This window comes from Crassostrea angulata, chromosome 1 (assembly GCF_025612915.1).
Source record: "Crassostrea angulata isolate pt1a10 chromosome 1, ASM2561291v2, whole genome shotgun sequence".
Classification (NCBI taxonomy): Eukaryota; Metazoa; Mollusca; class Bivalvia; order Ostreida; family Ostreidae; genus Magallana; species Magallana angulata.
In genome coordinates, this window is record NC_069111.1 from 44,141,278 (window position 1) to 44,156,224 (window position 14,947).

Consider the following 14,947-nt stretch of genomic DNA (forward strand, 5'->3'; position numbering starts at 1 on the left):
ATACACATAACGATATACATTTAATAACATTGAGTACAAAAATCAAATAAAAACTTTAAAAATGTGTCCATGAAACAAACCTGAGTATCCAATGGTACAGTTGCAGGCCGCGTATTTAAACATATCACTGGTAGACGTCCGTGTGGTGTTGTAATCACATGTCCCGTGATCATTACAACCAGAACAGAGGACAATAGCCACGTCTATGGGAGCCGCCTCTTCTCCTTTATCATCCACAACAGTAATGCTGAAAATGTGTAATCAGACATTTTATGACAAAACTCAGATAGAATTGCTCTATTAACTAAAAGTTCATTTTTTTTTACACATTACCGACATATTTATGCATGCTGGCATATAATTCAATTAAGCCTTGACTTATTGTTTTTGGGGTTTTCTGGCAACATATATTTAGTGTGCATAACAGAACACGTGTTTCTCATTAAAAAAAATTCCACGATAAAATGAATACCGTTTATTAAAAATATACATACCTTATGTTTGTAACACTGTCATCTTGGGGTGTCCATCTAGCTATACCACTATTATTATTAAAGGAGAATCCAGGAGGTTGCTGAATTATCCTGTATACGAAAGTCCCATCATCGGTAGCATTGAATTTAAGTTCCACAGATCGGTTAACTTGTGCATTGATCTGCGAGTCACCACTGATCTGCGGAGACTCATTTTCTTAAAGAAGAATTTCAAATATTAGTTATCGTGAAGCATCATATAAACAAACAAGGTCAGAATAAACGTCATTACATGTAATCTAATCTGTGAGACTTATATCACGTTTGCAAAAGTTTTCTTTGGATAACGAATTACAAATTACCTAAAGTTGCTGTATCACGTGCAGAAGTCTCTGCATCATCCCCTGAAGATTTGGCCAAGGATTCGTCACCTGTTGCAAGGTAATCAAATATACAGGCCTGTGAGGCACTTGCACCACCACATACTTCTCTGGATCTGTTGACTTTGTCCTGTGGTTGTTCGTCGATGTAGAATGGCACGAATTCTGGGTGCGTGTAATTGGCATGAGACAGCCCAGTATCATAGTGAAAGTACGATGTGTTGCTGTTAATCGACCCTGTTCAAATTTAAAACACATTTTGTAATTTTATCATATTGTCCTAATCATTGATTTTCTTCACTTAAACAATTTTTATATATCAATCTCATCAATGTGCATCTGACAACTTAATTTCCAGTTGATAAAAATTTTTGTTAAATGATATGACATGAAGAAAGTGGCAAAATGTGTATCATTGACAATACGAATAGGGAAGTTATGAAAATACTCACAAAGTTGTCCAAAATTTTCGTATATTTTTCGTTCGGAATTTACTGCACTACCAAACAGTATAGTGTTATTAGGAAGAACAAAATCATTGGTGGAGTTTCCATCGAAATTTCCCATCAATCCTACCACTTTGCCATTATATCTTTCATCTACCATCGTTTCCGACGTAAGAAATCGGACGCCCAAACTAATTTTGATGGTAATTGCTGCAATGAAAGTTTAAGATTGCAAAAAGGACTGTTTTGATAAATCTTGATTGTTACTATCTAAATATAATTTATTCATTGTTGAAAAACGTAGCATAATGCTTAGTTTAACTTGATGAATACTATACACAGTTTCATCAAGAACAAAAACAAATACTCGTTGTAATTTACAATTGAAAAAACAATTGTCTTGCTAAATTGGTCCAAAAACCCCGACGTTTGCAAAATCAGTTGATGTTTTTTAAGTTATCTCTACTGATTGTTATTATGAAACGAATGACATCAACACATCAAGATAAAAACTATTTTAGACATATTTGTTTTTAAAGCCCAATTGTGTCTTAATTCAAATATAATTTGCTTACTGCCATCAAAATTAAAGGTATGAGTATGCAAAAATGAGAAAGAAAAAGGGCGTTAAACTTGACAACTTTCATAACATAGTTTATTCTTATTCATTTAAGTTTTTAAATTTTTATCTAATTCAAGCCTATGATTTTCCTGATTACATGTTTGGTTTATTATGATACAAACAACAACGAAACAAATGTAAAAATGGCATCACTATTAGATAAGAAAGTCTTTGACCGTAAGATTTTAGAAATACCGGTAGTATGCTTAATACCTTTATAATGAAGCGATGGACATTATAATTTTGATAAAGATGGTATATAAATTGAACATAAGATTCATGAAAACGTATTTAACTGTAAGATGTTTAATATCGCTATAATGAAGCAAAGGACATAATAACGTTGGTTATACTAGAATCGGTTTAGTTAAGCACTTGTATTAGCATTTTTCAAATGTAAATCGATTGAAAAAGTATGATAGAGCAAATAATTACCATTACTATACACCTTTTCTAAGAAAAAGTTGATGAATCCATTTTTTTTTCAATTGGGACACTTACCGCTTTGAACAAAGGATGCCACCACTGTTCCATTATCTTTGGACAATGTCATGTTGATTGTTCTTAACACAAAATCAGGATTACTGTCTATTTCTGTTGTTACATCTCTACCATTTGCACGCACGTACATCTCTATAAGTTAACAATATAAGTTTGTGAATTTTTAGAATTATGGTTATGTTTTGTCCACATGTATTTTCCATAAATTCATTATATTAAAGTTTTTCTTCTTACTATCTCTGTTCCTTGACATTTCCACTTGAACGATTGAACCTGTATGATCCTTGGCTACGAAAGCACTGAATATTGTCGCGTTTATTGTTGTGCCATTGGCAGTAGTTGCTAAATCTGTTCGGGCTTGGAGTTCAAACTGTGTGCCATTGTGGTCTATTTTCATCATTGTGTATTCACCGTAACCATTAAAAGTGTATTGTCCACCGTCTAAAGTGTTGATATGCGGATCTCCCCAGAACCAGGCTAAAACATTGAATGTTTAAAGCAACGATTTCCCAATGCTTTGCTTTTATCCCAAACATATGTCATTAAAACAGGAAGATGAAGTTATTTTGTAGTTTGTATTCTAAATGTATCAATATCATTCAATGCTCCAATTCATAAAAAAAATGCAAGATATACCAAATATTGTTACTGGTGTATTTTAAAAAACGCAACCTATTAAAAAACTGACCTGTTCTCACTGGGATAAACCTTGAACAGAAAAAGGGCCTAGGTCTATAGGTGTAATACCAATCGCAGTGTCCAGATGCACAGCAGGCCTCTTTTGGTCTCTGGTTCTCTATATAATAGTCTACAGGTTGGAAAAACGGATTTGCCGAAAGGGTAGAACCCGCATCAGGAATTCGCCTTATTAATGGGCCTAATGAGAAGAATCCGAACACTGAATAACAACACTCCTGTGGAAAGAAAAACGTGTAAATTTGTTTGTAATAATTCCCATTTCCGTAATTTTTGTAATCCAATTCTTTACACTAGAAAACCGTATCAATTTAAGATATTTATTTATAAGTAATATCTAAATGTATATTATTTAACATATCAGTGTGTATGTACACTGATAATTAAGCATGAAGCAAATGTTCAACCTACCAAGGTGGTTCCGAATGTAATCGAAACATAGCATGCCATGCCTGGCTCAGTCCGATAAAAAGCAAACTGGAACCCGAAAAATCTCATGGCTGTACCAGTACATGGACATGTTAACCACCATGCATTTGGTCTTCTAGACAAGGTTTGTCTTGAATACCAGCTGTAGCACTCTTTCTCGAGTGGATTAATCTTAATGTTATCATCTGTCAATTTCTGAACCCAGAATCCGTTATATCCTGGATAAATTAAACGATTATATTATTATTTTTTAAAATTTCTTTTTTATGTTCTTTTTATAAAAAAAAATAATTAATTTTCACAATTTACAGGTAGTATGTTTATTTAATTTTTTTTCAAATGCGTTCATACCAGTATTTCCGGGAACAGATGACATTCTAAATGCAGCATTTTTCCACGAATATGTATTTTTGCCCCTGAACGCTCTGTATCTGTGGCCAATTGAGACGTGACTTCCTTGTAGAACTTGAATATTGATGTTTATATAGTTTGTTACGCTAAATAAATTTTGGCCATCCGAAACAATAAGTATTTGGAATGAAACTCTCTAAAAAGAAAAATGGCATATAAACGAGTTTGGCTTTAATAAGTATACATTTTGACAATATCATTTGACTTCAGCTTTTAAAAAGGAAAACAGCATTTTGAGATTTTTTGGAAATTGTACATGTATACCTTTGAATTGTCAATGTAAAATGCCATATTGCTCCAAGTTGCCTTGAAGACAATCGACGAACGAAACGTTTTAAAATCCTTAAATGTGTCATGGATTATTTTGTCAACTTTGCTCAAAATCCCTGCATCATTTGTGTTTTCACTGTAAAATATGAAAAATTAATGTCACCCATGGAAGTTCTTGAAATATTGCTTCATTGTCAGTTTAGAACTTCAATCTCGACAATTGAGTTTTTGCGTTCGAGAAAGGAATGTTTTTTATAAGGCAATTTTATTTAAAGTACAGTACCAATCAGGCCCAACCTAACAGAAATTAAACACAGACAAAACCCTCTAGAGCAGTCCAGAGGAAACCCAAAGGAAACCCAGAGTAAACCCAAAGTAAACACAAAGAGTAGACCCCGATCAGAGTAGACCCCTGAGGAAGATGCTAGATGTGTATTTAGAATTGACAAGGAGTGGGGATTACAGGCAGTAAGATAATCAGGATTATTTGTTTTTATATCAAATACTCTGTATTAATTTTGAGACACACTGTATATTCGGAAAAAACTCGGTACAAGCTAACCATCGGCTTATCCGGAAGCCCCTGCAAAAACCCCATAGTTTTCTTCAAATGTTGGCAAGAAGCACGTGTTGCCTTTTTAAAGCAGTTTTACACAAATTTTTATACATATTTGCCTTGCAACTCCCAGCAAGTGTTGGAAAGAATCCACCGTTCGCGAAACCCCCAAAACGCAAAGCAGTCCCAGCAAAGCGTAAAGCACCCACAGGGACTCCAGCCCGAGCGCCAGGGAGAACAGTTCCCCGCCATTGCAGAACAGGCACAGGCCCCGCTGCGGACCCGCCACAGGCCCCAGTGGAGGTTTTACCACCACCCCAGGCTCGGGCTCAAGACCAGTTCCCCCCAGTGGTTCACCCCGAAGTCAACAACTCGGATGCCGCTTCAACCATGCTTGCAGCCATTGCGGAGGAAAACACCCCAGACTTACTTGTGCACGAAAATAAACATTTGAATACATTAGGACACACTCCCATAAAACTTCAGGCACTACAAAAACACTCACAGGGTTATGAACATTCAAAATTCTTGCTCAATGGTTTCAATTTTGGTTACAGGCTTCAATATCTGGGTCGTAGGAAAGCTCGAATAAGTAAATATTTACCAAGTTTGTGTAAACATTTGACCATAGCATTTGAAAAAATCAACAAAGAGTTACAACTCAACAGAGTAGCTGGTCCCTTTCCACAACCCCCTTTTGTAAATCTTCAAGTTTCCCCCCTTGGGCTAGTACCAAAGAAGGATGGGGATATGCGCCTCATACATCATCTATCATATCCTAACGAGGATTCCATAAATTTTTTCATTTTGTCAAATATTCCAGTATCGACGAAGCAGCAGACATGATTTCAAAGTTAGGGGAGGGCTCTCTTATGGCCAAGTCAGATATAAAGTCCGCATTTGGCAAATTTTCCTTCAATCTTATAATGGTGTTTCTGTTATACGAACCCAATTTTTGGATAGTCAATCCATACAGCTCTTCACAGACAGTGCAGGGGGTCAGAATGGGGGTTTTGGTATCTATTTCGGTGGTAGGTGGGCACATGGAACATGGCCTCACTCTTGGTTTTTACAGGGTCTTACCAGGGATATGACTCTTCTTGAAATTTTTCCAGTCCTAGTAACAATTACTATATGGCACCAGAGTCTACAAAACTCTAGAATCCTTTTTCACATCGACAACACTGCAGTAGTTCAGGTGCTCAATACACTAACTTCCAAGTCCGATAGGGTCATGTATGTGGTTAGAAAACTTGTTCTTCTGTTACTAAGACACAATATTCAAATCAAAGCAACCTATATACACACAAAAGCAAATTGCATTGCAGATGCCTTATCTCGTTCACAGTGGGCCAGATTCCGAAGTCTTGCACCGGAGGCGGACCATTGGCCCACCCCTCTACCACCTCACATTTGGAACATTTGGAGCAAGAGGCATCAAGACTTCTGTACAGATCTTTGGCCACAAACACCCACCAGTCTTATAACACCGCTTTAGCAAAGTTCAATCAGTTTAGGGCACAGTATGACTTGGCCCAAATCTGGCCTGTACATACAAACCAACTCGTACATTTCATTGCTTATTTATCAATCAACAATTTATCATACAGAACTATATATATATAAGTGCAATGTCCTACCATCACAAAATTTTGGGTGCTTTAGATAACACTAGGCATTTCATAGTTACCAAGTCTCTCGAGGGTGTCCGGCGGTCAGTCGGTGTCAACAAGGACATTCGACTCCCCATTTCAATCCAATTATTTACAAAAATTATCCATTCCCTCAAATCAGTATGCCGCTCACCCTATGAGTCATTACTTTTTGCGGCAACATACACTGTTACCTTTTTTGGCTTGTTACGAGTAAGCGAAGTTTTTGCATTGCAAGCAAATCACATTTCTCAAAATCAGTTGGGTCAGTTTTTCATTACTATCAGCTCATCAAAGACCGACCAAACAGGCAGGAATCTCGGTTTTGCAAATTCAACAGCTACCTCAAACACATTTTTGTCCATCATCAACAATCACTCCATTCCTCCAAGCTAGACCCCCGAGAAAACCCACTTTATTTGTTCACATTGATGGCTCACCAATTACACGTTCCCAATTTCAGGCAGTTTTGGTTTTACAGGTCAAAGGTCACTACAAGTCTCACAGTTTTCGCATAGGCATGGCTACTGAAATGGCAAATCAGGGTTTTTCTAATGAAAAAATTCAAGAATTGGGGAGATGGACATCTAATTCCTTTCTTACTGACATCCGCCCACATAACTCACATTAGGTTTCCAGTTACATTCCCAATTTATCTAGCACCACTAATTTTAACAAAGCCTTTTCAGATTTATCAGCCTGAATTGTGGGGTCCTCAATCCCCTATTGGGCTGAAATTGCAACAGCGGATAGACCGGGGGGGGGGTGGGGGAACCTTAACCTGCAACCACCTGTAACCATTCAGTGGAAAGGTATCCGTGGACTACAATGGGAAGATTTCGACAAGACGGTAACATCAATGTCAAAATACCAGACTCCACCAGATTTCTTCATCATTCACCTCGGTTCAAATGACCTAACCAAAGATCAAATGACCTCTAAATTGTTTTCTAAAAATGCACAATGTTCATTGTATAGATTGCATGCTTTATGGCCAAAAACAACCCTCATCTGGTCTGCCATCCTACCTAGAAGATATTGGCATTTTGCCCCTTTGGGTCTGGGAAACAAAATCAATAAAAAGCGGGTCAGAATTAACAAGTGCATGAAAAATTTCATGGCTGACCAGGTAGGGGGTTGTTACATCGGCCATGACCACAACATCAAGGCAACCGAGCTTGAGTTGTTTCGATCAGATGGTACACACCTGTCGAACACTGGTAACAACATCTATCTCAACAATATTCAATGCGCTCTACAATATTTCATTGATGGACAAGGGAACCAGTATCCAGTGGTTAACTAAAAAGCAACTGTTCACAATCCCATGCTTCACATATGTACAATTTGTATGTTAGTATTCAGAAAGTTCTGATGCTTGCCTTGCGCCCATGATAGGACCAATATTTTGGCCCAAATTTTATTTTACTTCAAAGCATAATGTGCTGCCATACTTGGTATTGGCCTTTGTTTCATGCTCTTTTAATTTCATGTACAACCTAAGGCAAATATAAATATTAACCGTCTCTGACAATTTTGCTTCTTTATTTACCAGCATCTACACAAAATATTGCATGTATATGTATTAGTTTTACATATATAATATTAATTTTATCAAGGGTTTTGTGGGAGACATTGTCCCAATGTCTGTGGCGGGACTGGGGAGTCCGCAGTGGTATTTGTTGACACTTTCTGCTCCAAAACCTGGGTGTCTCCCCCCACTTGCTTTCAAAGCTAGGGGATAGTATATAAATTAAATCATTCAATATGGTTTATAAAAGGCAAAGTTATTACAGTTAACTGCGCCATGTGGTCACAATGTAAAATTAAGTTTATTGTATAGTGGGGCCTACACTGGGTATAGGTGGGGCCACACCCACCTCACTCCAGTGAGGGGATGCAACAGGCTGGTGCATGTAATAATTGGTTGATAAAGTAGCCTTTGTCATGCAAAGTTCTAAACCAGGTAGCACTGCAGGAGACAGGGTGAGAAGGGCAAGTCTCACTACCCTCCTTAGAACGCTGGGGATCGTTCAGGTTCGGGCACTGATGTTTCATACTCGGGCCCACAGTGTGTCCCTACATGGGTAGTTAAACTGGCACACTGGTCGGCTCCCCAGTTACCCCACAAACAATCATTATGCGGCCAACATCCACCAATTGTTTGTAATAGCGGAGTAATAAATATTTCTCATACTATTTATTGTTAAGTTCTATTTCATTATTCCCGAATGTTTTCAGGCTCTGTGTTTTTCAAGCAATATAATGTATAGTGCTGGGTTAGCTTGGTGAATTCAATAATTAATCAAATTAAAGACGGGTCTGCTTCACATTTCAATGTTTAAAGAGGACCTAAAAAAACCCATTAGTAAACCTAAAGTAAACCCTGAGTGGACCAAAAGTAAACCCCAACTAAACACGAATTTTTAAAACGTTAAATCAAAGTAAACCACAAGTAAACCCCAAAAGTAAACCCAGGGTTAAGTTTGGTTTTTTTTCTGGTGTTAGGTTGGGTCTGATTGGTACTGTACTTATAAAAAATATACAAGATACAAAAACACAAAGCACCCCAAAAACAAACAAACAAAAAAGATGAAAGAAACATTATGAAATCCATCTATTTATCTCAACAATGCCTTATCAACTGAAAAAGGTTTGTGAACTAAGATTTTTAAATTCAGGAGAGGTTTCATTTAATACTCTCTCCAAAACTAAAAACTCTTGCACAATTATGTTATTCTATATTTTCAACATCTTTATTAAGAGATTTCCGACCGGTGTCCATAGGGTGATACATGTATCACTAAATACAGCATTTCTAAACATTTTTATGAAAAAATATAGTTCTCGTTTGCTTTTAAATTCCTTTCAATGAATACCATTTTACCATCCCAAAAGAGTTGTTTACATTTCAGTTGTATGCATGGGATTATCTTTATTAATTCAATTAACATAAAAAAAAAGTTATAAATAAAATACAAAAATTTACCGTGATGGCCTGAACGTACACTACTACACTTATCTTACTTGCAAAACGATGGTACAATGTAAAGACAAAAAGAGTTGAAACGCACATGACTTACACAAAATTTTCCTTCTAATAATAAGACAACTGCAAACCTTAAAACACAAATTTGGATAGAGGTTCATGATGATTATTTTGATATTAAAATCAAAATTTCAAATATACTGTACAAGTACATGATTATTTTCAAACATTGCACACGAGCTATATCTGCATTTTTTTATAGTATGCAAACAAATCCACTGATAAAAAAAAAAAACATTCCAAATATCTGATATTAATTTTTTGGCTGCAAATCAATCATTTTGGAAGCAAATTCTTGTTAGGTAGAGTATTAAATTTTTATTAAATTTACTATTTAACAGTTTTTCATTAGACGATAATAACCCATAAAAGGTGTGTTTGTTCAATGATGTAGAAATATTGCAAAAAATGAAACAAACCATCTAGAAACTAACCTGTACAAATATAATATTACATCTCAAAAGGAATGTAACAAGACTCAACGAATTGATAACAAAATATGAGTTCTTACAAATGTACCTGTAGGCCTATACATGTATGTCAAATCCAATCCAAATAAATAACATAAAAAATAAAACATACAGATTTCAAACCTTTTGTAAACATTGTAGTATACTGCTGAATCACTTCCATGAGTCATTAGGTCGATCCAGTATGGACAGATAATTTTACGCTCCATCAAATTTATCGAATCCATATCTTCAATTGAAAAACTATTATATCTGTCTCCCAATCCAATGATACCGTTGGTTCCAATCTAAATAAAATTGATTTTTTATGTTTTTTTTAAAGTTGCACATCTCTTTCAAAACACTTAAAAACAGCAATTTTTGGTAGACATTTTATGCGCTCGTAAAATTTAATAATATTTCGCCAACCCTTGTAAATTGTGACTCATATAAAAAGTAAAATCTGTTATTTTCCCCAAACAAAAGGTTTGGGAGAAAAACATGTCATTCTTTCAAATATAACGTCACGAAATTGCGTCAGATTTTTTTGGTTTAATTAGATGTGATTTAAGACGAATCGGATAAGAGAGCAGGAATTTTCCGTTTAAAAACTGCATGTATGATAGTCAAACACTGACTCCAGATATAGTTGAACGAATCATTGAAAATAATATACTGAGGATAAACGACTCAACAACCACCATATTCTTCAAATAATGAGATAATTGAGAAAATGGAATCTTTATTTACAATGAGCATGACGCAAGTATTTTATTCTAAATTTACTTACGTATACTTCATCAAACCCATCTAATAAACCATTTCCGAACTGAAGCAATGTTGGCGATGTTAATGCTGGAGAGGTGACATCATCACCGGTCAAAACAGAATCACTAGCTTCTGCTCCAAAGGCAAGTGGCTCTGATCCATAAAATATCATATTTTAAAGAACCGTGCATATATAGAGTTTAGAGAAGAAAAACCATTCAAATATAAAAGTTTTCAAAAGTTAATACTTCCCTTTATAGAACAAGATGGCATAGTATATGTATAAAACAGCACACATTCACAACATGTTTTGTGGTATATGCCTACTGAGATTACTTAACAAAAGTTTAAGTACCATATAGCTTGAAATTATTAAAAGATCTTTACCATTTATTTGTGGTTCTACTTTTGTTGGCTCAACAGTTGTGGTTGTTGCTATTTCTGTTTCTATTGCTGTGGTTCAAGAATAAAATAATTGATCATGATACGAATATAAGCATTGAAATCGGCCCTGTCTCAATATTTAATCATATACTTTTGGGACAATGACTAAGTAATTAGTATTTTTTTTTATCCTACCATTTACAGTTTTTACTATAGAGCTGGTGTTAAATAAATACCACTGGTTTTTGCTTACGACGTGTGAACCAGAGACGATCATGAAAAAGCTGACATGCTTACAATTTACCAATTATGCATATTCGAGATTTAAAGAAAACCTTTTTGTACATTCGGTAATTGTAATCAATCTTCACGAACAATCATTCAGAATACATTGATAGAATATACAAGTTGGCAATTTCACCTTCTGATGAATTTAGTCATATAGAATTTTAAATAAACGACAAATAGTTATTCTTAGCAACATATGCTATCTATAATCAAAGAATGATTAACAAAATATTAAATAACCAAAATTCTTCATTTCCATCGTCAAAATATATTTCAAAAAATTTCGTGGCAGGATTATTTTAAAAAACAAACGCAATTTCAAGAACGAATACATACACCAAAATCAACAGTATCAGAACCGTTTTCAAAGAATTGGATGTCAAGTAATAAATACAACATGTTCAATGTCTCATACGGTCCTCGGCTGATCAACCTCAACAACATATTCCAAAACTGTGAAAAAATGTCCCAAATATCCATTTACTGAAAATTATTCAAAACTCATCATTGCATGTTAAGGTCTAAGAAGGATGGAAAAGGCAGTATTTGTTGAACTTACTGTTTTCACAATTTGTTCCATTGAATCCCGGAACACAGTCGCACTGGTAGCCATCGACAAGGTCTGTACAAGTTCCGTTGTTTTGACAGGGATCCGGCAAGCAGGCATCAATATCTGCAATTTCAAGAACGAATACATACACCAAAATCAACAGTATCAGAACCGTCCTCAAAGCAATGGATGTCAAGTAATAAATACAATATGTTCAGTGACTCATACAGTCCTCAGCTTATCAACCTCAACAACATATTCCAAAACTTTGAAAAAATGTCCCAAATATCCATTTCCTGAGAATTATTCCAATCTCATCATTGCTTGCTAAGGTCTAAGAAGTAGGGAAAAGGTAGCATTTGTTGAACTTACCGTTTTCACAGTTTGTCCCATTGAATCCCGGAACACAGTCGCACTGGTAGCCATCGACAAGGTCTGTACAAGTTCCGTTGTTTTGACAAAGATCTGGCAAGCACTCATTAATCACTGTAATTCAAAACACAAGTTTAACTTTCAACAAAATATAACGACTCTACTCCTTTATTGTTTACATAACAGCCCATATTGGTTTTCATTCTACAGCTTATATAGAAGAAAATCTGAAACATATAATACGAGACCAATGAATGCACAGACCTGGGGAACAAAGGATAACCACGAATGAATAAACACATTCTCATGTTAACACTCTTACATTTGGCTAGAAGACAGAAACATAGCACATGCATTACGTACTGTTTTCACACGTTGTTCCATTGTATCCTGGAACACAAGCGCATTGGAAGTGGTTGACCTGGTCTATACAGGTTCCATTGTTTTGACAGGAATCCGGCAAGCAGTCATCAATATCTGCAATTTCAAGAACGAATACATACACCAAAATCAACAGTATCAGAACCGTTTTTGAAAGCAATGGATGTCAATTAATAAATACAACATGTTCAATGTCTCATACGGTCCTCGGCTTATCAACCTCAACAACATATTCCAAAACTGTGAAAAAATGTCCCAAATATCCATTTCCTGAGAATTATACCTTGGCCATCGATATCATGATATATTACTCAAACACATTAGGAAACATCAGTTTTGTACTTTTTTGTATTCCCACACAGAGAAATTGTGTGCGTAATTATAGCGCTTACTGTTTTCACAATTTGTTCCATTGAATCCTGCAACACAAACACATTGGTAGTCGTTGACCAGGTCTGTACAGGTTCCATTGTTTTGACAAGGTTCTGCTTGGCAGTCATCGATATCTAAAATCAATTTCAAATACAACCTCACTGAAAACAGCAAAGAATGAACACAATTCCCCCGATTAATCCACACCAATTAATCATTGATGTAGCAGTACATTTTGAACATTGTCAATGTCTTTTGAAGTAAATTGGAAAAAGATTATCAACTGACAAACCTTTTTCACCTAACAAATGAATTGTCAATGTAAACTGAATATTTCAATCTCATCCTTGCATTTTGTACATTTGGATCTGATACAAATACCGCATTATCAGAACTTACCGTTTCCACAGTTTGTCCCATTAAATCCAAGAACACAATCGCAGTGGTAGTCGTTGACCAGGTCTGTACAGGTTCCATTGTTTTGACAGGGATCTTGGGAGCAGTCATCAATATCTGCAATTTCAAGAACGAATACATACACCAAAATCAACAGTATCAGAACCGTTTTCAAAGCAATGGATGTCAAGTAATAAATACAACATGTTCAGTGTCTCATACAGTCCTCGGCTTATAAACCTCAACAACATATTCCAAAACTGTGAAAAAATGTCCCAAATATCCATTTCCTGAGAATTATTCCAATCTCATCATTGCTTGCTAAGGTCTAAGAAGGAGGGAAAAGGAAGCATTTGTTGAACTTACCGTTTTCACAGTCTGTCCCATTGAATCCCGGAACACAGTCGCACTGGTAGCCATCGACAAGGTCTGTACAAGTTCCGTTGTTTTGACAAAGATCTGGCAAGCACTCATTGATCACTGTAATTCAAAACACAAGTTTAACTTTCATCAAAATATAACGGCTGTACTCCTTTATTGTTTACATAACAACCCATATTGGTTTTCATTCTACAGCTTATATAGAAGAAAATCTGAAACATATAATACGAGACCAATACATGTACACACCTGGGGAACAAAAGATAACCACGAATGAATAAACACATTCTCATGTTTAACACTCTTACATTTGGCTAGAAGACAGAAACATAGCACATGCATTACGTACTGTTTTCACACGTTGTTCCATTGTATCCTGGAACACAAGCGCATTGGAAGTGGTTGACCTGGTCTATACAGGTTCCATTGTTTTGACAGGAATCCGGCAAGCAGTCATCAATATCTGCAATTTCAAGAACGAATACATACATCAAAATCAACAGTATCAGAACCGTTTTTGAAAGCAATGGATGTCAAGTAATAAATACAACATGTTCAATGTCTCATACTGTCCTCGGCTTATAAACCTCAACAACATATTCCAAAACTGTGAAAAAATGTCCCAAATATCCATTTCCTGAGAATTATTCTAATCTCATCATTGCTTGCTAAGGTCTAAGAAGGAGGGAAAAGGTAGCATTTGTTGAACTTACCGTTTTCACAGTTTGTCCCATTGAATCCCGGAACACAGTCGCACTGGTAGCCATCGACAAGGTCTGTACAAGTTCCGTTGTTTTGACAAAGATCTGGCAAGCACTCATTGATCACTGTAATTCAAAACACAAGTTTAACTTTCATCAAAATATAACGGCTGTACTCCTTTATTGTTTACATAACAACCCATATTGGCTATCATTCTACAGCTTATATAGAAGAAAATCTGAAACATATAATAACAGTGGGACGGACAACTTCGGAATGGACATTTTTCCGGCGTTGCGCACCCCTTTCCATTCACAATATTGACCAAAGTTTAGTACCAAATGGTGGGATTTTTTATTCTAAATAAATTTATGGAAAAAAAATTGAAACATTTTTAGATAGTTTTTTAGATATTTGAA

At 35.7% G+C, this 14,947-nt stretch overlaps 1 protein-coding gene across 1 annotated transcript in view; it reads right to left on the reverse strand.

The window, feature by feature from the left end:
* LOC128186397 (uncharacterized) overlaps positions 1–14,947 on the reverse strand; it is a 60,730-nt gene that overhangs the window by 20,191 nt on the left and 25,592 nt on the right. Inside the window, exons 37-57 of the mRNA XM_052856226.1 lie at positions 14,540–14,653; positions 14,176–14,289; positions 13,812–13,925; positions 13,449–13,562; positions 13,070–13,183; positions 12,660–12,773; positions 12,297–12,410; positions 11,934–12,047; positions 11,090–11,155; positions 10,725–10,855; positions 10,079–10,242; positions 4,223–4,364; positions 3,899–4,094; positions 3,530–3,765; positions 3,111–3,336; positions 2,657–2,899; positions 2,423–2,554; positions 1,306–1,509; positions 836–1,090; positions 495–690; positions 81–247 (exon numbers count right to left, since the gene is read on the reverse strand). Of these exons, the coding sequence (XP_052712186.1) occupies positions 81–247; positions 495–690; positions 836–1,090; positions 1,306–1,509; positions 2,423–2,554; positions 2,657–2,899; positions 3,111–3,336; positions 3,530–3,765; positions 3,899–4,094; positions 4,223–4,364; positions 10,079–10,242; positions 10,725–10,855; positions 11,090–11,155; positions 11,934–12,047; positions 12,297–12,410; positions 12,660–12,773; positions 13,070–13,183; positions 13,449–13,562; positions 13,812–13,925; positions 14,176–14,289; positions 14,540–14,653 (3,270 nt within the window). The remainder of the gene's footprint in view (positions 1–80; positions 248–494; positions 691–835; positions 1,091–1,305; positions 1,510–2,422; positions 2,555–2,656; positions 2,900–3,110; positions 3,337–3,529; positions 3,766–3,898; positions 4,095–4,222; positions 4,365–10,078; positions 10,243–10,724; positions 10,856–11,089; positions 11,156–11,933; positions 12,048–12,296; positions 12,411–12,659; positions 12,774–13,069; positions 13,184–13,448; positions 13,563–13,811; positions 13,926–14,175; positions 14,290–14,539; positions 14,654–14,947) is intronic.